We start from the raw sequence: 22,020 nt of genomic DNA on the forward strand, positions 1-22,020 counted from the left end.
GAGAGTTAGGACACAAAAGATGGAGACCAACAAAACCCAGAGGAATGATAGGACTTTGTATTTCTAGCTAGAAGCCCTCATGGTGAGAGATTCAACTTTTGAACTGTGAATGTTTGGAACTAAGTTGACAAAAACCATCTGCTGCGGGAGTGGAGCAAACTCGAGGGTTAAGAAGAGCCTGGTAGGAGGATCCTCCTGAGCAAAGTGGATTCCACACCTGCTGGTCTTGAAGCACCAGACCTCCCCTGGTGGGTGGCCAGTCAGAGGCAGTGCCCTGGGGAGGCGGGACAGGGAAGTCAGGCCATTGCCTCCGAGGGGCACTCAACAGAGGAGGCGGGGAACTGAAGCACTGAAGACCCATTTGGCAGATAAACGAACAGACACGAACCCACCCAATTGGTGGTTCCTGCACATCTGTATGAACCACCAATTGGGTGGTTGGTGTCTGTTCGTTTATCTGCACATCTGTATAAGATGGCCAGACACAGCACCATCTTGGGGGCTCTCTACACCAGCCGTGTAGATACTTCACATCAGCCAGAGATAACCAGACTGTGAATTTATACTCACCAGGTAAAATCATTAATTTGACTTTCCATTTGGCACAATTGGCTATGTCTATCTGGCGAATGAACCGAAACGTGGTAATTATTTTAAGGCCAATGCTTTATTCCCACACTCTGCATTTCTCTTACAGCCTATATGGAGATACTGTTTTCCACCATAGGGGGGTACAGATATTCGTAGCGGAGAGGTACGGGGTTATCCTTCTGAACCAGAACTTCGTTCCTCTTCCCAATTTCTTTGGAAATCTCCATCAGGCGTTTCTGGAAGGCCAAAATCAATTTCTTGGGGGCTTCCTCTGTGAAATGCTCATCAGGGTAACGCCCCAGGGGGATCTGTTCAAACGAAGGAAAGAACAAGAGGAAATATATTATGCAGCGCATTGAGTAGACGAAAACAACATGGCAGCAGTTGGCAGAAACAGTTAGAGACCACCCATCCCCTCATCAGAGCCAAAAGCACATTAGTGTTGGAGAGACATGACTGAGGCAGTCTTTCGTGTCTGAGAAACCTGATGTTAGAGGAATCCCCTGCTTCTGTCCTGGGGACTAGGGACAAAACACAGCAAGCTCATCTCTGCATTCCCAGTTAAGTAAAACACACAATCAACGTTTAAAGATTTTCCTATTCTGATCTCTGAATGTTTCTACTGGGCTGTCCTAAACCACACCAAGCAACAATGGCTGCTCCTCATTCTATAGCCCAGAGGGCCTGATCCACTGAGAAAGACATAAGGGTGAGTGAGCCTTCCCATCCCTCCACAGGGACATGTCACCATCTCTCCGAAAGAGCCGACAGTCCAAGCACTCACCGTGTCTCCTGGATAGGCGCTGAGCAGCCAGACGGTGCTCAGGATGATGCATGTGGTGTTGATTTCTGGGATCGTCTCCCTGTAGTTGTCTTCGTTCGCCTGGCCCTTGGTGGTAGGAGGGGGTTTTCTCATGGAAGCCGGAGAGTTGGGCATCCAGGAGCCAAAATCAAACTGTCACAAAAAAGGCCAAGTGTCAAGAGAAACCCTGACTGGTTCGGACAAAAGGTCTGTGCAGAGTCCAGAACATTGGCTTCTTGGGATTACGACTCCCCAAATCCATGAGCTAGTAACGTCTGGGGTTCTGGAGACTGACTCTCCCTTTTATATAGACACACCCATTCATTGTCAGAATGATATTTGCAACCCATTCAGAAGATTTGGCTGATCACTTTATGGCCACCCTATGAATGAGGAATCTCCAAAATGCCCCGTTCTCAACAGTCCTGCTCATCTCTTGCAGACTTGCGCCTTTGGTTTCCTTTAAGGAGTCTGCTTATCTCGTATTCGGTCTTCCTCGTTTACCGCTGCCTTCCACCTTTCCCAGCATTATGGTCTTTTCTAGAGGCTCTGGAAATTTTTAGCAAGGTTTTCAATAAATAGTACTTTACTTCTGGACTTTACATAAACTTCACATGTTTTATTATCATAATTTTTTTATCTCTATTTCTTCTTCAAGTATTATTATTGTTGCTATTATCATCAAGTTGTGATCTAATTTGGGCACTGGGGCATTGATTCTGGGGGAAAGATGAAATATAAATCCAGGAAATATCCATGCATCTTTCAATTCAGAAAGAAGGGGTATAAATCCAGGAACAACAATGGGCAGGAAACCAAATGTTGGCTGTACATCAGAAAAACCTCTTAACTGTTAGAGTAGTATGAGAATGGAATGAATAACCTTGGGAGGTGGTAAGCGCTCGAACAATGGAGACCTTCGAGAGTAAATCAGACAACCAATCTCTCGGATCTCTTTTGGCTTGGATTTCTGCCTTGAGCAGAGGGTTGGATATGATGGCCTTATAACTTCATTATTTTACGGTTCTATGATTCTAACTAAACCACAGCACTAAAGATATATATTTTGCCCAAGACCAAATGTTATCCAAATAAAGATAAATACTTTTTCCAAAAAAAAAAAAGATTATAAATGCCTATAACGAGGATGGGGGCTTCCGTAAAATCAGCTTAGGCTAATTTCTGTGAATAGATGCAAATTTAGAAATCCGAACTATAATTACAACAGAAATACAGTACATCTCGCCATGGTGGAGAAGACAAGTCAGCAGTCATATATCTTCTGATCCTGAACAGTCTGGTTTCCAGATGCTGACTCTGAGAGGATAACTTCAAGGCCTGCTCTTTGTTTTTCAACTGGACATGGGCTGAGCAGTCCTTCAATCTGAGGGCACCCTAAGATCGAGGACTGGCCTCAATAAAGTAAGAGACAAAGCCACCTTGCCTTTAGCAATAGAAGACTGCCACCCACAGATAACACTCCTGTTAGGGCTATTTGTAGCATGAACAGAGCCGTTTTGACTTATATATTTATTTACTTCGCCTTTCTCCTTAGAAAGGACCCAAGAAAGCTTATCAAACACAATAATTAAAGCTTTAAAAATTGAGGATAGGAAGTGGCTTAAATCATTAAAAGGCAATAATTAAAGCTAAGTATAAAGCTGAGTATTCCAAGGTGTCTTACATCATTCTGTATATTTGCAAAGCCAGAGCCTAGAAATGTTACTTTTATGGAAGAGAATGCATCCCAGAAAGCCATTTTTTGCCAGCTCTGAGGCCGAGAGAGCTTTTCCAGACGTTTCTTGGCATCCCCAGGAAGACTCACCTCCCAGAAGCCTTTGCGAGAAACCCAGGCCCCTTAAAGTCATTATAAATAGCACCCACTCATTAGCATGGATCACAAGATCTTTGGGATGAGGGTGTCTGTACCCCTACCTGTCCGCTGTTGACAGCGGCGTGTTGGGCAGAACAGGCAAAAATCACCATAGTCAAGAACTTCTTCAGCTCTTTCACGGTGCTGAACGAGGAAGGGATGCCTGGAAGGGCAAAACGAGAACTAAATTCAGTCAATACTATAGACAGAGGTGAGTCCTTGATAGGCTTGTAGGGAAGGTGCAAATGCTCTGTTTATTGCATGCCTGCAAATATTTGCAGAATATCAGCAAACTGGATGCTTTCTCTGCTCTTCAACTTTAAATGGTAAAGCAAGTCACAGTTCAGATATCCTGTTCCCACCTGGATTGGAGGTAACTGGGCAATATTAATGTGCACTGAAGAGCATAACAAGTTCGCTTCGATAATCACAGGCAGATACTTAACCCCCACACCTTATCCGTTGCTGTTGAACAAGAGACGGAAACTCCTGATGTTGTTATTTGAGTTCCCATAATGCCTCACCTCTGTCTAGGGCTGAAGACGGTGGCCTTCCAGAAGCCAGTCGCCTGTTCATCTTGTCGGAAACCTTGACCACCTCGGGGGCTCAAACCTACCTGAAGATTTCTCTCCCATGAAGCCTCTGTTGAAGATCTCCTCAATCCAAGCCTGGAGCTCCGGATCTTCACTTACAGAGTGATCGTCTCGATAATACAAGTCAACGATGCCAGAGACAAAACTAACAAGAAAAGGAGAAAGGATGGTTAGGGGTAAAGGGTGGAGTCCTTGGGGACCTTTTTTCCTCCCAGTTCCGGAATTTTGGTCCAATCCACTCTTTTAAGGCCAGAAACATCATCGGCCTTTCCTGGATTTAGATCCGGCTTAGAACCAGAGGTTGGAAAAGTGACCACACTGGGACTAAAAATCCCTTCGACCCCTATAGCTAGCATAGATTTTATTTTCTCAGTTCTAATCAGAAGACAGTTAACCCACACTCAATTTTAGAGATGCAGTTGTGGTCCTCAACCCTCCCTAAGGAGTGCTTAGCACTCGGTCAGAGAGTTTGAGAGGCCAATGACCTACCACCTTTGCACTGGGGCAAGTCCCAAGACCTCAGCAGTGGGTAATGTGAGCCCCTTGAAGAAGTCTGACCTTAAAAGAGCACTTTATTTTTACCCAGTACTTTGCAAGTACAGACACATGGGCTTTGTGATTCCCGAGAACTCACAATAGCTCAGTTAGGTACGACTCTTAAAGATAGCTAATTTGTGGCCCTCTCCACTCCCTGGATTGAATCAGACCCTGCTGTTCAAGAGACCAGTCCTTTGGTAAGAATTTTTATAATTATTTTTTATTAGAAAAATAGAGTTTCATAGAATCAGTTTATATTGCTCAAGCTTTAGCATCAGTCTTCAAAAAACACTCTCATGGCACATAGAAAAACACATTCCAATGTCTCTCACACCATCTCCACACAGAACTCTATCTTACATTTCTTTGACTACATATCCCACACTGCTTCAACTCCATCACAGCAGTTCCCAAATAACACACAGAAAAATGCATGGCTGCCTAGGGGATTCTGGTTGTTGGGGTCCAAAAAAGTAACCTCTCTAGGTTCTGGTAGATACAGACCCATGAAATCATCCACAAAAGGTCTCATGAGGTCAGAACAGACCCAGCGTCGACCCAGCCTTCATTCCATAGCCATGCCACCCAATTGCCTACCCCCCCGCGCTCTCTCCCTGCGCCCGCCTGACCTTTCTGTGGCTGCCCAGATCTTCAGACCATCATCCTTGTAGTGAAAATTGGGCAAGGAGGACACCCCCCGGGCCTCGAGGTCTTCCGGCAGGCAGAGGGAGGAATACGTGAGGGCTTTTGTGCCCTTCTGCAACAGCTTGGATAAACCCTCAAAGCCAATTCCAGTGGCCTAGAAGTGGGGAGAAAAGGAAGTTCACCATTGTGGAAAGAATTAAGACCCTAAGTCTGGCAACCTGGGGTGCGAGGACCCAGGGGGGGTTGCCCCACACTTTAGTCCACTCTGGGAAAGGCTAATGCACTGCTTTCCCCTGCAACCACATGAGGTAGGTGCTAGCATGAACCACAGTGTTTCTAGTTGCACCTTTTTTGCTCTCTGTCAGGAGCTACTCTTTTTTTTACTTGTGGGTCACTCCATTTTGGCTCGGTTCCAGCATGTTTAATGACTGGGATCAAACCAAAGGGCCTGACTGGCTGCCCCTTTGTGGGAGCCACTGGATAGTCTTCAGAAATGGAAATCTTCCTCACCTCTTGCCTTTCGAGGGCAAGGCAAAGGAAATTTTGCCTTTCTTTTTCATTGTCACTAACATATCACCAATGGTTGTTGTGGGTTTTTCAGGCTGTTTGGCCGTGTTCTGGAGACTGTTTTTCCTAATGTCAGAACTCTGTCTGTGCTCTCAGGAGTTCTGACTCTTGTCCTCTGAAGATGCCAGCCACAGATACTGGCATTAGGAAGAAAAACCTTAAGAACACGGCCAAACAGACCAAAAAACCTGCAACCACCCTTGGATCCCAGCCATGAAAGCCTTCAAGAATATATATCACCAATGCTTTCAGAGGGTTTTATTTAAAGGCCTCATCAAAGAGTCACTGATGCACTGTGTCAGTTTGGAACAATTAAAAAGAAAGGCAAAACTTCCCTTCCCTTCCTCTCCAAAGGGGAGTGATAAGGAAGGTTTCCATTTCTTTCCATCACCAAACAGTTTTTTTCTTCTGTGTCTTGCCTAAGCTACTTAACAGTCCTGAGAAAAGAGAAGACTTCCCTTAAAGAAAACTTGATCTTGCTTAAACCGGATCACTTGAGGTACAGTGGGGTTAATCCTTACATGCCCTTAAAAAAAACCCTTCACATTAGGTCAAAGAATGTCACAGAAACCTAGAAAAATCCTGTTCAAATATCACTAAAATGTCCTTTAATACTATCTAGGAAAATAATGAGAAAACCTAATGTTAAAAGCAACTGGGAAAATAACTAACAAATATTTTTATCTAAAAAGTTACTTTGTTTCCACTTCTTGGGTTATTTTCGAAATATAATTTTATTCCATTCTTGTTGCAGAAAAAAAGCAACCTATTACAGGGCAGCTACTTTGCTCGAATGGCATTAGTCTTGAGCTTCTTTGGGGAAATCTTAACATGGCTTCCCGTCAGCAACATCATGGTGGTAAGATTCCCGACTGACGTACCTTATCAAAGATGCCACCTTTCGAAAAAAGGTGGCTGCGCCCCGCCGTGTTGATTTGAAAAGTATAGCGCATGTGGGGAATCAGGAGCTACAGGAGTGAAAGAAAGTAATAGGAATGTTGGCAAGTCTTTGGGCCCGAGTTCCGAGTTCGAGTCCCCATCCCTGGAAAAATAAATGCAGAGGACTAAATTCCGTAGCTCTGCTTAGTCATAAAATCTAGAGCGCCTTCGTGTCTAAACATGATCGATGTATGTTATCAGTGCTTCAACCAAATTCTGCAGTGATTTTAAAAAATGTTAAATGGTGTAGCCTACAGAACTGTGAGTTCTAAAAGTGACATTAACTCCCATAGGTGCTCCTGTTTTTAATGAGCTCGGCTACAGTACTTCTGTGAATCACCAAATGGGTGTTTACATATTACAGTGGTGCCTCGCTTAGCGATGTTAATCGGTGCAGGAAAAATCGCCGCTAACCGAAAATATCGCTAAGCAATTTTTAAAAGCCCATAGGAATGCATTGAAACCCCTTCAATGTGTTCCTATGGGCAAAAAACTCACTTTTAAGTGAAAATCCTCCATACGGCAGCCATTTTCACTGCCCGGTATGCAAGGAATCCATCCCAAAACACAGTGGGCGGACATGTTTTTTACCCAGTGGCCATTTTGGAACCGCCGATCAGCTGTTGGGAAAACATCGCTATGCGAAAATCGGTAAGCGAAACAGCTTACCGATCATCGCAAAGCGATATTTTCCCATTTAAAACATCGCAATGCGATCGCTTTTGCGATTGCAAAAACCTAATCGCTATGTGATTTTGTCGTTAATTGGGGCACTCGTTAAGCGAGTCACCACTGTACGTTCAATACAGGGAGAGTCTGGGAAAACATATGCCTACTTAGGCACGTACAACCTAGCGTGCAATCAGAGAGCTGCAAAGATGTGTATCACACCGGGCACGGTCATTCAATGTGGGTGATTTCCCATAAAGCGACCTTTCCACCTGCTGGTGAATCACTCTAGACTGCCCCCCCAAAAAAGTAAAAGCCCTATAGCTAGACCAAAAAAGTCCAGTTTGAGCATAGGCTGGAGTGCATTTCTCCGTGCATTGTGTGATTTCTAGGGGAAAGATTGCACCATGATTATGTTCTCTAAGAACATGATCATCTTGGAACTGCAGGACCCTATGGATCAATGACTCCAGCCCCGGTCAAGCAGACCTAGTGGGGGAATCGAACACCAAACCTCTGTCTCTGCAGACAGATGCCTAAATCACTGATGTATCCAGCAGAAGAGCCACAAAAGATGCTACCTAGCCTGAGAGGTGTCATCCAGAAAAGCAATGTTTCCAGGCACTGAGGACACCCCAATGAGAGCTTTCATCACCGTTTTCAGCATCTTGGCTGGTGTATATCAGGAGAGATGGGCCTTTAGCCCACTTCAATTTGATTGTTCCTCTTGGTTCGTTTCCAGGATGTGTGATCACTGGGCTCCTCCTAAGACCAGTCCAGAGAAGGGTGGATGAAAGGTCTTTTACCTTATAGATTGGGTGGCACAGGGGGAACTGGCGGATTACGGCCATGGCAAACGCCTCTCCCAGCAGGTGCGTCCGGAGCAGGTGGGTGAGTGCCTGGTGGACGTGGAAGTCGGCGTTACGGACCCATGTCTTGGCCAAGATCCAGTCCCATTCAGAATCGCTGGGCAGGAAGATGGGAGACTCAGGACCGGGGCTCTGGGTCAGCTATGGGAGAAGGAGGAAGACGTTGAATATCAATTCCAGGTTGCTGAAACCTTAGGTGGTGACCTCTAAGATAAAGTCAAAGCTGAGACCTGCAGTCTAACAGGTAACTTTCATAAGGGCTGGATAAAAAAGACAGCTAATGACAAACAGCCTCCGTTTTTGCTTTGTAAAGTTGCTCAATTCTTTGAGGTTCACTATGTGTGGCAGGCAGAAGTCCAACAGGGAAGCACATGGACCTGTCAGAGTTGTATGGGAGAAACCTGAATAATAGAAGTAACAAAGTTACCAATAAGCTAACTTATACCTAATTCCCCTTCCCAGTAACAGTGTAACTTCATTGCTTGACGATTAACTCAACAAGATTATTTCGGTTGGATCGTTCCTTTTGGTTTGTTTCCAGGATGTGCGATCACTGGGATCAAGCCAAATTGGCCGGCTGGCTAGCTGTCCCTTTGTGGAAGCCACTGAATGATGGCAAGGGAGAGGAAGGTTTTTTTTAAGCCCTCTCAAAGCATCAGTGATGCGTCGTGTCAGTTTACAACCTTCAAAAAGAAAGAAGCATTGATTATGCTGCAACAGGTTTGCTTGGATGCGGATTGACCCAAATGACATACCGTACCTCAAAGTGGCCCTGTTTTGCATGTTCTAGAAGAGCAAACCAGGCCAGGATGATTAAGCTGTCGAGTCACACCCTTAGACAGAAGACAGTGGACCCAACTGATTGAAACCATGAAAGGACCCTTGTCTTCTGCTCCTCTTCCTCCTCTTCCCATCTCACCACCAAGGGACTGGTGCCACCCGAAAGCGAAGCGATCTTCCCAGGGGTCCTCTGTTCCTCTGAACAAAATCGGTTACCTGGATGGCCAGGGGCAGGAGCTGGTCTTGGGCCGAGAGGTGGAGCAGGCACAGCGGGGCGGCCACGTGCTGCCGGCGTCCGTTATTCAGCCCTGCCGGGACATCCTCCAGGATGCGATAATCGGCAATGAAAATCTTGCCCTCCTGTAAGGCGTGCATTCCAAGAAAAGGAGAAAGATGGGGTGGGTGAGAGGTTGAGTCACCCTACCCTCTTCCAGATGAGGATGACTAGCATCGTCCAGCCACTTGGCCTGCTCTTGGGAGATTCTGGAAAGCCTCCTTTCCCTCCCCTACTTACATCCACAGACCTCTTCCAAGCCTCCCTGTGTGAGGGTACAAGAGTCCCCCACCCGTCCCCATCTCCCGGAGAGCCTTCTTCCATCCATGGCGGCCTTCCTCACCTCCAGCTCTTTCTGCAGCGTGGTGGAGCCTCCAAGGAAGGGCGCGACCATCTCTTGAGTGACGGGGAAGTTGGAGGGGATCTTCGCACACCTCTCCAGCACCCTGGGGTTCACTCCGTTCAGGAACTGGTATCCGAAGAAGATGTCCTCCTTCCAGTTGTTGGTGATGTATTCTGGAACAAAGAACCCCAAAGGGAAAGACTAGGATGACAGCCTCCATGTACGAGGGCCTCCTGGCAATTTCAGCTCTGCCTCCGGGGCATCCCCTCTGGGACTAAAGAAGGAACCTGTCGTTTTCAGCAGGAAAAGGAGGAAGGCGCCCTTTTGGCACCCAAGACAAGAGGCCCCATGTTCCACCCACTCTGTCCTGGAGTATGGGCATGATGGTGTGTGCCCCCCCATTGTGGAAAAGTAAGAGGAGACATCACAGAGCCCCCCCTAAAAGAAGGAGAACCCCTTTGCTTCCCAAAAAAAGGGAGAAGTCATGAGTTTGGGAATGTGGCCATCAATCATCCTACCACCACATCGTTGAAGGGCATTGCAGGAGAAACAGCGGGATGGCATTCCCGTGGCGGATTCCCAGTGAGAGTTGCCATCAATAGTTCCAGATGCTCCTCGATGCTGCTCCCAGCCATGTTTGAGCTGGCCCTGGGACCCCCCCGTACCTGACACATCGGTCTTGCTGAACCAGAAAACCTTCTTGATGTCATCCAGATCTTTCCAGGATTCTTGGCTGTCGGAATAGCCTCTCAGCTTGTGTTCGATAATCCTAAGAGCGGATCAGAAAAGGGGAAGCCGATGGTGGGCCAGAAGGGAAAGGGTGCATTTTGAGGCATGCCCTCCCAGCAGCTTGGAAAAGTTACTTTTTTTTCAATCAGCAGACTTCCGGGGGTCTTTTTGTCTTCCTCAGGAGACTGAGAGCAAAACTCCATGGCTAGTCTATGGTGAGCATTAAAACCCATGCCCTGTGACTCTATTAGCTCAGAAGTACCCTACACAGATCTGCGTGATGAACTGTCTTTATTTTGTCTTATTAGATCCAACAGTTTTCATTTCTCATCGAGTTGGAAGAGACCACTGAGGCCATCCACTCCTGACCGATGGCTATCCAGCCTCTGCTTAAAAACCTCCAAAGAAGGGGACTCCATCACCCTTCGAGGCAGCCTTATCCACGGCCAGACAGCTCTGAGGAACGCCAGGACGGTCTTCCTCATGTTCAGATGGAATCTCTTTTCATAGTATGCAGAATTTTGTTCTGCAGTTCAGAAAAGGACTTACCGGTAGCTAAGAATTTTAGGTTCCTTGCCAAATGATAAAATTGTAGGATGTGCCTGGACATGAATTAGTCTCAGATGGAACTGATGCGCTCCTGAAATACCCCTTGGGATGGGTTCTCCCCCCCCCCCCCGCCGCCAATACCAAAGCACCAGCACCTCGGACCACCTTCTTGCAACCACTTTCAAACAAACATTCAGGGCTTCCACACAACCTACTTGGTACTCGAGCGTTCAAGAAAGAGGACCGCTCTGGTGAAGGAAAACTTGTCGTTGTTCTCCAGTTCATTGATGGAGTCAGCATCCAGACAGTGAGGGACACCCTCAACGTATACCTTCCACCTGCACAAGAAGGGAGGAAGGCAGCAAGGAAGGCAGGAAGGCAGGAAGGCAGGAAGGCAGGAAGGAAGGAAGGAAGGAAGGAAGGAAGGAAATCACTTTGTAAAACTCAGACAAAATATTTCTGGAGAAGATTTTTCTGGGGAATTGTTTTGACAGATCCAGGGGCTTTGTGTTTTGTTATACAAGTTCTTGCATGCTTAAGGTTCTGTCCAGCACTCTGTAATGGATGAGCCCGACTCCCCCTTTTTTAAAAAAAAGTCAAAACCATATAAGAGCCAGGCCTGCCTCTTGCACCCAGGTCCTCCTGTGCCCAAGACCAAAATGACAAGAAAGGGTCTTCCTTGCTGGTCTTCATAACAGCCAACCTGGAGAGATGTCGATATAAGGCTTACCATTGTTGGAAAATGCACTCACTCATAAGAAGCTTGCCGTCTCTGAATCTCCTCCTTCCGGACCTTCAGGAGTACGGGCAGAGTATCCATGGCAGGAGTTTTGGCTGGTGGGAAAGAAAGAACACACCGAAAGAGATGCCGCTTATACGTAGGGGTCTGAAGTGTCTTTCCAAGCCCTTAATTGCCAGCTGGCCCTGCTATTATGGGTTTTTGGCAAGTGGTCACCAGGAAAGATGTTGCAGAGTTTTGCATTTCTGTTAAAAATCATTTTTTATTAAGCAGTTCCCCAGATAGTCCACCCCTTTCTCATTAAGCAGCACCACGGGGGAGCCTGAAGATAATTCTGCTCTGTGAATCCCTGCACTTCTGTTCTGCAGCTAGAGGAATTTCACCAGGAAATAAGAACTCTGGAACAGCTTGTTGACCAACAATAAATCTATGAGGCCTCTGAAAACAAGCTGAGATGAAATTCCAATACTGATGATCAAGGAATGTAGTGACAACCACATTCCTTGAATGCAGAGGTTGACTAAAGGGTGGAGTTTTTTAAAAAATCAAATTACACATTTTTACCTGACATATCAATACACTGCTATTCTCCAGATTAACGGGAAGCTCCATTTATAAGTAATTTCCTTGGAAATGTAAGAAACAGATTGGCAGTCTCAGCTGCAGGAAAGTTGAAGCATTAAAAAAACACCAATCTTTTAAAAAGACTAGGTATTCCTTAATTACTTTCTCAGGTGGGATTAATCTGGAAGCAGAGAATCCAGGCCACTGCCTGTTCCTCTTTAAGCAGGTCTAGTCACCTGTCTGTTCACGAAGTTCCAAAATCTGTGGCCTGTCCATCCATCCCTTATTGATGCTTTCATTCTTTCTCTTATAAATGGGAGTGAGTTATTCAGACCGTAAGTGCCAGTTGATGAGAAAAAGAGGTGGGCTACTCTGGGAAACTGTGTCTATTGACCTAGAAGCTGAAAATCCAGGCCACTGCCTCTTTCCTCTTCCTCTTTGAGCAGGTCTACTCACCAGTCCCTTCCCGGAGTTCCAAAATCCGGCACCCCTCCATCCACTGGTAGCAGGGGAAATGGAAAGCCTTCCCATCAGGAGACGTCACGGTCACATTATTGCAGTACCATTTGTTGGCAGCTACGAGCGGCTTGCACTCTTTGTAGAGACGGATGAGCACAATTTCTCCCAGGTCATGGTGAGAAGAGACCTTATAATCACTCACCTTCAAAAGCAAAGTGGGGGGGGGGAATTGGGTCATTTGATCTGGGTCATTGCAGTTTTAGAGGCATTTGATGGCCGTTTTCAGATATTATGTCCTTTTCGCATATCCTAAGTGGCAAGGGAAACATTCTTGAGTTTTGTCTTTCTACGAGGATTTTCAAGGTGCAATATCAAACATGGTCAATAGGGGGAACCAGAGAGTATTTTCCTATATCTGTCTGGTTTGCAATCCATTGATAATGCAATGAGTAACTTGCACAATTGGAGTAGTGATGATAATAGTAAGGACAGCCTGAGAAGTAATGAATAATCCAAGAAGTTCCTTTTAAATGCAACCCTCTTCCTTCTGCTTACCTCACTGATTCTCCAGGCACCATCAAAGCCTGCTGAAGCCTCCATCTTCACAGTGGAAAAGCCATCTCTGCCCTCTTTCTCCCATGCCTGGGAGCATTATTTTTGGAGGAAGGAGAAACCTCCCAGGGTATAAGAGGTCCCATCCCAAAATGTAACATTTCCAAGATCTTCCCATACTCCGACACACTCTGTCACCTCAGATCTTTTCATTCCAGCTTTGGTGCGGGACAGCGCTCTCTGAATCTATAATGATTTTTTCCCCTACTTGTATTTCTTCCAAACCAAGAAATAAACAAATAAAATCCTAGCAGAAATATTACATCCAGGAGAAGCCGTCAATGTGTTGGGCAGTTAAGAAATTAAAGGTTTGCAAAAAAAGAAGAAACAAACCACCCCCTTTGGAAAAGGTGTATGGTAACACATCTGCCTGGAAGTTGAGTAGGGTTGGGAAAGAGGAGGCAATCAGTTAAAGGTTGCAAGGAAAGGATGATCTAACAAGCACTTCCCAGGTATTGTTCCTCCACTCAAAACCACAAGTTTCTGGGGCATGTTTATTAAAAAAAACAAACTTCAACAGGGTCTTGCAACCAGGATTTGCCTTTCCTTCACGTCTCTTGCAAATACTCTTTCTGTCGTGTGGTCATGCGGACGTGCAGGTTTTACTGGACTTGGTGTCCCAACTACCCAATAAAGAGCCAGTTCTCCTCTTTTAAAAAGAACTGGGTTATCTTTAGGAAATCTTGAAGAAATCTTGTTTAGAAAATGTTTCAGTAATCCACTTCCTTACTGGAGCTTCCTGTTCTGTGGCTTGTAAACCATTTTGTGTGAGTGCAAATTGAACGTTTCCCACTCGGAGGTTTTCCCAGACCTCCGCTCCAAATGCAAAGCACCACAGCACCGAATGCCACCCTTGAAACAAAGTGATTCTGCAAACAAACCAGGCTTTCTGGAGGGGCAAAAAGGTACAGAAACTGGTGGGTAAAAGTCATTGCACTAAAGAAGATGAAAAAGCTACAGAATGGAGGGTGGGTAAAACACTGATAACATTAATGTTTCACCCACTCCCTGAGAAGGATCAAATGCTCCCCCTCAAAAGTGCTCTTAGTAGGCTGATTATGAACCATTTTGTGCATTTATAGGATGCAGGGCTGAAGGAAAGGAACTTTTTGCTCATTTTATGCCCAAATAGAAGCCTTCGCCTGATGAACAGCAAAGATGGGGCCACCCTGGCTTCCTGTGGGAGGAAGATCCACTTGTTCTGATTAGAGATGATAGAATAATCATAATTTATTGGATAATAACAATCTGGATTTGGGGGTAATCTTGAGATTTCAAATTCCCTGCTTTCCCCCTTTCAAAATGTCATACGAAGTAGAGGAAGAAGAGGATTATTGCAAGAGGTCCCGACTATGGTGGTGGGCAACATTGTCAATTTGTATTTTGGTTTATGTATTTTTATGTTTATGTTTGCACTGTAGTTTAAGAAAAAAAACAAAAGGAAAAAACAAAATGTAATACGCATAATGCTCTCAGATGTTAACATTAATGCGTAATGATGAGAAATATCAAGTGAGCTTGATGTAATCTTTCCATAATGCTCATAAGATTTTTTAAAAATTTTGATGACATTTAAAAAAAATTTAACGTATACAGAACATGATGCCTACCTACTACTCAGAATTCACCTTGGCTTAATTAGTTATAATATAATGAGGAAAAAACTGAAAAAAGTGTGACAAATTGTTCATCATCATGCTTTCAACATGGAAGGAAAAATGAGCAGAGCTAATAACCTTGATCTCAGGCATGCATAGATCAGCTACATTCCTTCAAAGGGAAGAAATGACATAGAAAACCAGCTCGTCTTTTTCCCACAGATTTTCACAGAGCATGCACTAAGGCTGCAGTGGGTCTAATTTTCCTCTTTTTTAAAAAAAGGAGAACCTTGGATTTGATGCAGCTTTGAGAAGATTGACATTTGGTCCTATTCCTTTTCCTTGGAGACTACAAATCCTATCATTCCCCGGCATGCTGGGCTTGGAGTGGGGGGGATTCTGACTGTGACCGTTCTAAAAGCTGCAGCAACTCTGCCTTGGGGTGACTCTTTGAAGCGTTGCTCCCGGAGGACCGGCCAGCTAGCTCTCCCTTTGCAAGAGAGCCAACCCTGAGGCCGGGCTGGAGGCCACCTTCCCTCCCTCGCCCACCACTCACCGCTCCTCGGTAGAAATCCAGGCCCCAGTTGTCTAGGGCGGTTTTGGGGCTCTCGCCTTCAGTGCCCACCAAGGTGATGGAAATGGAGTCCAGGGTCCCGGAAAGGAGAAAGTTTCCAGTCACCACTCGGACGTTGTACTTGACCATGGTGGAATCTGGCCGGTGGACTCAGGTGGACCTGGCGGTATCTGATGGGAGCGAGAAGGAGGCACCCTCTGTCTCCCAGCTACATGGCAGGCTTCCATCCAGAGGATGGGTTTTAAAGAGTCCCAACTTCTGTCAGCCAATGAACCCCACCTCTTCTCCAGTAGGGTAGCTCCACCCACCCTTGAAAGGGGGAGAAACAGACCAGGAACCTTCTTCCGTAAGAAATATCAGTAGACCATGGTGACCTCTTGGGCAAGACCCTTCAAGATCTTGGTTTGGTGGAGATTTATTTCTGCCCCTGGGCAGCAAGAGAGGAAGGGAAGGGCTCCATCTTTGCTCCAACATGACCGGGGACAAGGAAGAAGGAATAGAGAAAATGCTGGAGAAATATTGAAGGACCCCCATGAGAGGAGAAGTTGACTGGAGAACATCAAAGGAGGGAGAAGAGGCAGGAGAAGAGATCAGAGGGGAAGCTAAGGGAAGGAAGCAAGGAAACAAAAGAGTGGAAAGAAGGAAAAAAATGCAAGAGGAGGTGATCGCTTTATAGGACCACTAGAAAATTAAGCACAGATAAGATAGTCTGCTTGGTTTCTTAGTGGTCCAATCTGTTGCTCTAGCATTTATGTTGTTTTTTGAGGACCACACAGGCTCTTTTCCATTTTTTTTCTGAATGAACAAAAGAAGCAAGGACAAGAGTGGGTGACAGAATTTTATAGTAATTTGCATCTTTCTTAAGGTAAAAAGCATGCTGTGTTTCTAGAGTTGTGTGTTCCCTGGCCCCAGTGCTCGAAACCATGAGTGAATTATTTATTTATTTATTTATTTATTTATTTATTTATTTATTTATTTATTTATTTATACCCCGCCTATCTAGTCATTTCGATTAGTCAATAATCAAGATACAAGGATGCACTGTCAACAGACATCCGTTATTATGTGTTGTCCAAAAAGTCAGGAGAAAAAGTCCTTCAACAAAGCAGAAAGGAAGGGGAACTGACATTCCAAGGTAAGCCTGTGACTACAGAGGCACCACGAGAAAATGTAGAGACAAAATAAAATACTGTATAAACCATCTGTTGTTGTTGTTTAGTTGCTTAGTCGTGTCTGACTCTTTGTGACCCCATGGACCAGAGCACGCCCGGCCCTCCTGTCTTCCACTGCCTCCCGGAGTTGGGTCAAATTCATGTTGGTCCCTTCGATGACCCTGTCCATCCATCTCATCCTCTGTCGTCCCCTTCTCCTCTTGCCTTCACACTTTCCAAACATCAGGATCTTTTCCAGGGAGTCTTCTCTTCTCATGAGATGGCCAAAGTCTTGGAGCCTCAGCTTCAGGATCTGTCCTCCCAGTGAGCACTCAGGGTTGATTTCCTTCAGAACGGATAGGTTTGTTCTCCTTGCAATCCAGGGGACTCTCAAGAGCCTCCTCCAGCACCACAATTCAAAAGCATCCATTCTTCGGTGGTCATCCTTCTTTATGGTCCAGCTCTCACTTCCATACAGCTGGAGAAACCATAGCTTTTAACTGTGCGGACCTTTGTCGGCAAGGTGATATCTCTGCTTTTTAAGATGCTGTCAAGGTTTGTCATCGCTTTCCTCCCAAGAAGCAGGTGTCTTTTAATTTCGTGGCTGCTGTCACCATCTGCAGTGATCATGGAGCCCAAGAAAGTAAAATCTGTCACTGCCTCCATATCTTCCCCTTCTATTTGCCAGGAGGTGATGGGACCAGTGGCCATGACCTTAGTTTTTGGGATGTTCAGCTTCAGACCATTTTTGCACTCTCCTCTTTCAACCTCATTAATTCCTCCTCACTTTCTGCCATCAGAGTGGTATCCTCTGCATATCTGAGTTTTCTTGGCAAAGGTACTGGAGTGGCTTGCCAGTTCCTGCTCTAGGTGGATCGCTTTTTGTCGGAACTCTCCACTATGTCCTGTCTGTCTTGGGTGTTCCTGCCCGGCATAGCCCATAGCTCCTCTGAATTACTCAAGCCCCTTCGCCACAACAAGGCAGCCATCCATGAAGGGGATATAAACCATTAGACAACGCAAAAATGCTTATTTAGCCTTGGTGATCAACAGGACAAAAGCAAATGAGGGGTTTCAAAACCAATCAGGGACATCTTCGTAAAGATAACTCAGGAATAAACACTTTACGTACAAACATTTATTTGCTTAATACACCTTGACAATTCGCCTTTATCATTTCTAGAGTCAGGGAGCCAGATTGATTTGGGTTCTGTACCCCATCTGCCTTCTAATCTGCGGATTCTGTCAATAAACAGGATTTTTTTTAAAAAAAAATTGTACTCTGTGCATGCCTTTCTCAAGCTTCTTTCCCCTTAGACCTGCCAGAGGACAATGAATGTCAAATTTTTTGCAATGAACGTGAGGGAAGGAAGGATTTCGTTGACCCAAATTTCTTTCCAGGGCAAGGACTGGTTGGGTTGGCCAGAACATAATGAATCCCGATGCATCGCCAAATGCACAAAGCGGCTTTTGTTCTTCCAGAACTGTATGTTTTCATTCAAACTTTCATCAGACCAGGTGTGGCTCAGGAGCAGAAGGTTGCTTCTAAGCACAATTCTCTGAAAAAATGGGCTTTGAGCACTGATGGGATATAACCAGGAAAGGGTCAAGGCATTTTCACTGAGGGACACATTTGATCCCTTTTCCGGGTCACGGTGGTAATTAAAAAAGGCCATGTGTCATGTTTCCTGCATGGGAGGGAGACGGGCCTCAGCAAGCCCTACCTTGACGATTTTGGACTGGCTGCCAGCTTTGCAACCTTTTGTACCTTAGATTTCCTCATCCACCGTGATGTTCAAGGAACTTGATGAGCAAAGCCATTTAACGAGAGGCCGCCAAAGCAAAAAGGGGAACCCTTGTCAGATGCAAAACCTAGCTCGTGAGAGAGAATGAGCCAAAAGTGAGGCAAAAGCTGCACGGGCTTGTTTTGGTTTTAGGTGCGTGACCTGCTGACCGCAGGAGATACCGCTGAATGAGTCAAGGGGGTTTCCATGGTTGTGCAGTAACTTGAACCCAGATCTCGTGCATCCTAATTCATTGCTCTGTTCACTGCAGCTCAATGGATACCCTATTATTCCTCTGCAGTTTTTACAAATGCAAAATAGAGAACAGCATGGAAAAGGAGATAGAGGGTTGGACTAAGACGCCAGGGTCCTGGGTTCAAATCCCCTCTCAGGTATGGAAACACCTTGCCAGGTAGCACTGATAAAGCCGTTCCTTGTTAATCTCACATGCCCGGAAAGCCCTCGGACAGAGGCTCTATATCAAAAGCGTCTTAACGGGCACACGACGGCAAACGAGACAGGAAAGAGCTTGCAATAAATGCGTCTCCACCAGCTGCTTTTTAATAGGTACCAAGCCCTGCCCTATTTTACATATTAAAACAGCCCCACCCCAAAAACCCTGTAATGAATTATTTAATTATCCCTTGCTCCAGCCAATGTCTTTTTCTTTTCTCCTTTTTGTTTTCTAAAACACAAAATGGCACAGGCCTGAGGGTTTTTATACAGTTGGTTTGGGGGGAATCCCGAAAACCCTGGAAATGAAGAAATGAAACATCCCCACAGTCCTATAGTTGTTGCATAACCCTAGAGGCTTTGGAGGAGGGTTTTAAAAAAACAAAACACCGCCTTGCTTCACAACACGGGCTTGTGAAATCAAATGTTCTGTTCAGGGAGGTCCACACGCCCACGCCATCGCCCGCTCGGCGCTGTGAGGTTTATTGCAATTCCTTCACCTGCTTAAAAGGACCTTGGCTTCAGTCTCAAAAAGATAAGGGGGCCGAGTCACGTTTTTGAGGAAAACTTACAAATAAATGGTTTTTTAACATTTAAAAAGAGTCAGGTGCTTATTTCCGTGAGGACGATACGTTATTACACTAAAATTGTGACATAAAGTTAAAGCCCATTGGGGAAAAAAGTAAATAAAATTCATAGTTTTTTTTTAAAAGCCCATAAAGTTTTGTAGTTCTAGCTAAAAGAAGTGTTTTCCCCCCAAAAAAATCTGGCATGGGTGTGGACTGTGAGGGTTTATCTCCACACACACATCTAGGGCAGTTCGACTTCCTGAAAGCAAAATCCAAAGGGTGGGTATTCTGTAGTTTAAAAATTTAAAAAGGTGGACGAGTTTGGGCACAATCCTGACTAGCCAGGCTGGTTTGAGGCTGGCGGAGCTGGACGTGAGCCAACGGAGGCGAGGTGGGATCCGAACTCTGGCTGGGTCAGGAGTGGAGGTCCTTCAGCTGGCCTAGGGAGAAGATTGTGGGTGTGGGTGGGTTTAAAAACCACAAAAATAGCCACGGAAACTGGGGTGACAGCTGCTAGGCAACAGCTGGCAGCCAGCACAGCCCTAAACTCCGCCCAGCAACACAACTGGCCAATGAGGGCCAGGCATCCCCGTACAGCAGGTAAGCACAGCTGCATAATTAAAAGGGAAAGGGCCATTAAAGGCAGAGTGCAGTACAGTGGTGCCTTGCTAGACAGTTACACTGCATGACAGTTTTTTTGCTAGACATTGACCTTTTGCAATCGCTATAGCGATTCCCAAAACAGTGATTCCTATGGGGGAATTTCGCTGGACAAACCGATTTTCGCTAGACGACGATTTTGACAGCTCCCTCCGTGCTCTCAAAACAGGTGTTTTCGGGACCTAAGCTTCGCAAGACAGCAATTTGAACAGCTGATCAACGGTTCGCAAAGCGGCTTTCCTATGGCCGATCTTCGCTAGACGACTATTCTTCCCCATTGGAACGCATTAAAGTTTTCAATGCATTCCAATGGGGAAAATGCTTTTTGCTAGACGATGATTGCGCTAAACAGCGATTTCAGTGGAACGGATTATCATTGTCTAGCGAGGCACCACTGTATTTCCCCCTTCTGCAGCAGGCATGAAAAACCCACCCCAGCTCCAGTTTGTGTCCTAAAGGCTAATCCCCTCCTAGTGAACCTGGTGCAGTCAGGGTCCCCCCCCCAGCCTTCTCTCTCTGTTATATTTACACACACAGTCTGAGAGAACCAAAGCAGGCAGAAATTATTCTGTTTATTGATCAGCAGACAGAAATACACAGGAAAACCAAGCCAAAGACACCCCACCCCATTGAAAAGAACCCACCCGACCCAGAAGCTTAAAGGGACGTGTCCGTTGCCAGGGCCACCGCACAGAAAGTCTGAAAATGGTCCTAGAGGGAGGAGGAGGAGGAGGAGGACACTGCTTCAAAAGGAAAAGGAGCTGCTGTGTGATAGATGGGTGAAAACAACGGAGTGCCCAGGGCATGGGTCTGACATGGCAGGAAGAGGGCTCTGTTTGCAAACCAGGGGAGCCAGCTCTGGCAGCACGCTTGCCGAAAGCCTGCTCCTAAAGCATGGAAAGGAGGGGGGGCACCTTGCCAGCCAAGAGCCACGCGTCCAGCCGCATGCCCCTCGTGGAAAGGAAGCAGGGACACCGTCTAGCCTAACCCAATACCCCTTTCCCTGCAACTCCGCACCGGAGGATGCCCGCTGGGCGAGCCCTTCACCCCTGCCCACCCCTTACAGGCGCTGCAGCTGGAGAGCACAGAGGCTGCCATGCCCGCTGAGCGTAGCACATTTCAAAAGGAGCCAGGCCGTCTCTGCCAGGCCGGAAGCCACCCCTCATCTCCCACACATGCTCTGGACCACTTCCTAAAGCCACCCGGCCACAGGGAAGTCCAGCCACTCCATGGCGGTTCATGCCGTCTTCGGCAGCTGCTCCGCCAGGGCCTGCAACCTCAGTTTGCGAATATTGACATCCTCCCGGGGAAAAGAAGCCATGGCCCTCGGCCACATCCAGGCCCCTTCCTGCCGCCCACGATCCACCTGAACCCAGAGGGGAAGCCACACCACACAATGGGGCAACAGATGTGCAGGCTACAAGCTGCAGCATGTGTGCTGTCAACCTTGCTGCCTTCCCCGTTTTCTTAGAGTTGGGGAGCAGTCCTCCACAGATCCAGACTTTTGCAGAGGACTTTCCCACCCAAGCCCCCCCCATAATAGCTCCTGGCCACCTTCCAGCATGCGATGCCATCCTCCTTCTGTGGGGTGGCCCCACGTGACTCCTTCCTCCCTCCTCCCTAGCTCATGATCCTCGGCAAGGATAGCGACTAGAGCTGTGCCGAGAAGCACTACGGGGCTTCGGTTCCTAGGATGTGATCCTGAGGCATCACAGGGCCTGTGGCCTATCTGCCAAAACTCTGCACAGCTCAAGATGGGGGGGGGGCTTTCTGCTGTCCATCATACTGCCCTCTTTCCTGGTGGGGTCATGTTCAGGGACTGAACTTGGGCTCTTCCTTCCCTTCTGGCTCATGAGGAGGCTGCCGGATTAGGTCCCTCCCACTCCATCAGCTTCCCGGCTCATGATTGGGGGGGAGAGCTGGGATCCATCCCATTGATATCCCCCCCACCAGCTCAAAGATGAGTCACATCATAACCCACCCACCCCGAATGCATACGTGCACAAAAAAAGATGGCCACCAGTCGTCCGGCAGCGTAAAGGGGTCTTGAGACAAAAATACAATATATTCTTTTAGAAAGGACACTGCACACTGAGC

At 46.5% G+C, this 22,020-nt stretch overlaps 1 protein-coding gene across 2 annotated transcripts; it reads right to left on the minus strand.

The window, feature by feature from the left end:
• Nucleotides 1–648: 648 nt before the first annotated feature.
• On the minus strand, nucleotides 649–15,954 carry LOC110087753 (hydroperoxide isomerase ALOXE3). 2 transcript variants are annotated; one of them, XM_072977142.2, is made up of 14 exons: nucleotides 15,289–15,954; nucleotides 12,520–12,724; nucleotides 11,513–11,594; nucleotides 10,976–11,098; nucleotides 10,148–10,251; nucleotides 9,483–9,655; nucleotides 9,082–9,225; nucleotides 8,023–8,226; nucleotides 6,490–6,576; nucleotides 5,026–5,195; nucleotides 3,883–4,004; nucleotides 3,329–3,429; nucleotides 1,376–1,546; nucleotides 649–899 (listed from the first exon to the last, which is right to left on the minus strand). In XM_072977142.2, the coding sequence occupies exons 1-14, from the start codon at nucleotides 15,433–15,435 to the stop codon at nucleotides 699–701; spliced, it is 2,034 nt and encodes a 677-aa protein (XP_072833243.2). In that variant the 5' UTR covers nucleotides 15,436–15,954; the 3' UTR covers nucleotides 649–698. The 2 variants fall into 2 exon arrangements, with proteins under 2 accessions (XP_072833243.2, XP_072833244.2); XM_072977143.2 differs by lacking the exons at nucleotides 12,520–12,724; nucleotides 15,289–15,954 and having other exon boundaries at nucleotides 11,491–11,599.
• Nucleotides 15,955–22,020: the final 6,066 nt, after the last annotated feature.

Source organism: Pogona vitticeps, chromosome 6 (assembly GCF_051106095.1).
Source record: "Pogona vitticeps strain Pit_001003342236 chromosome 6, PviZW2.1, whole genome shotgun sequence".
NCBI lineage: Eukaryota > Metazoa > Chordata > Lepidosauria > Squamata > Agamidae > Pogona > Pogona vitticeps.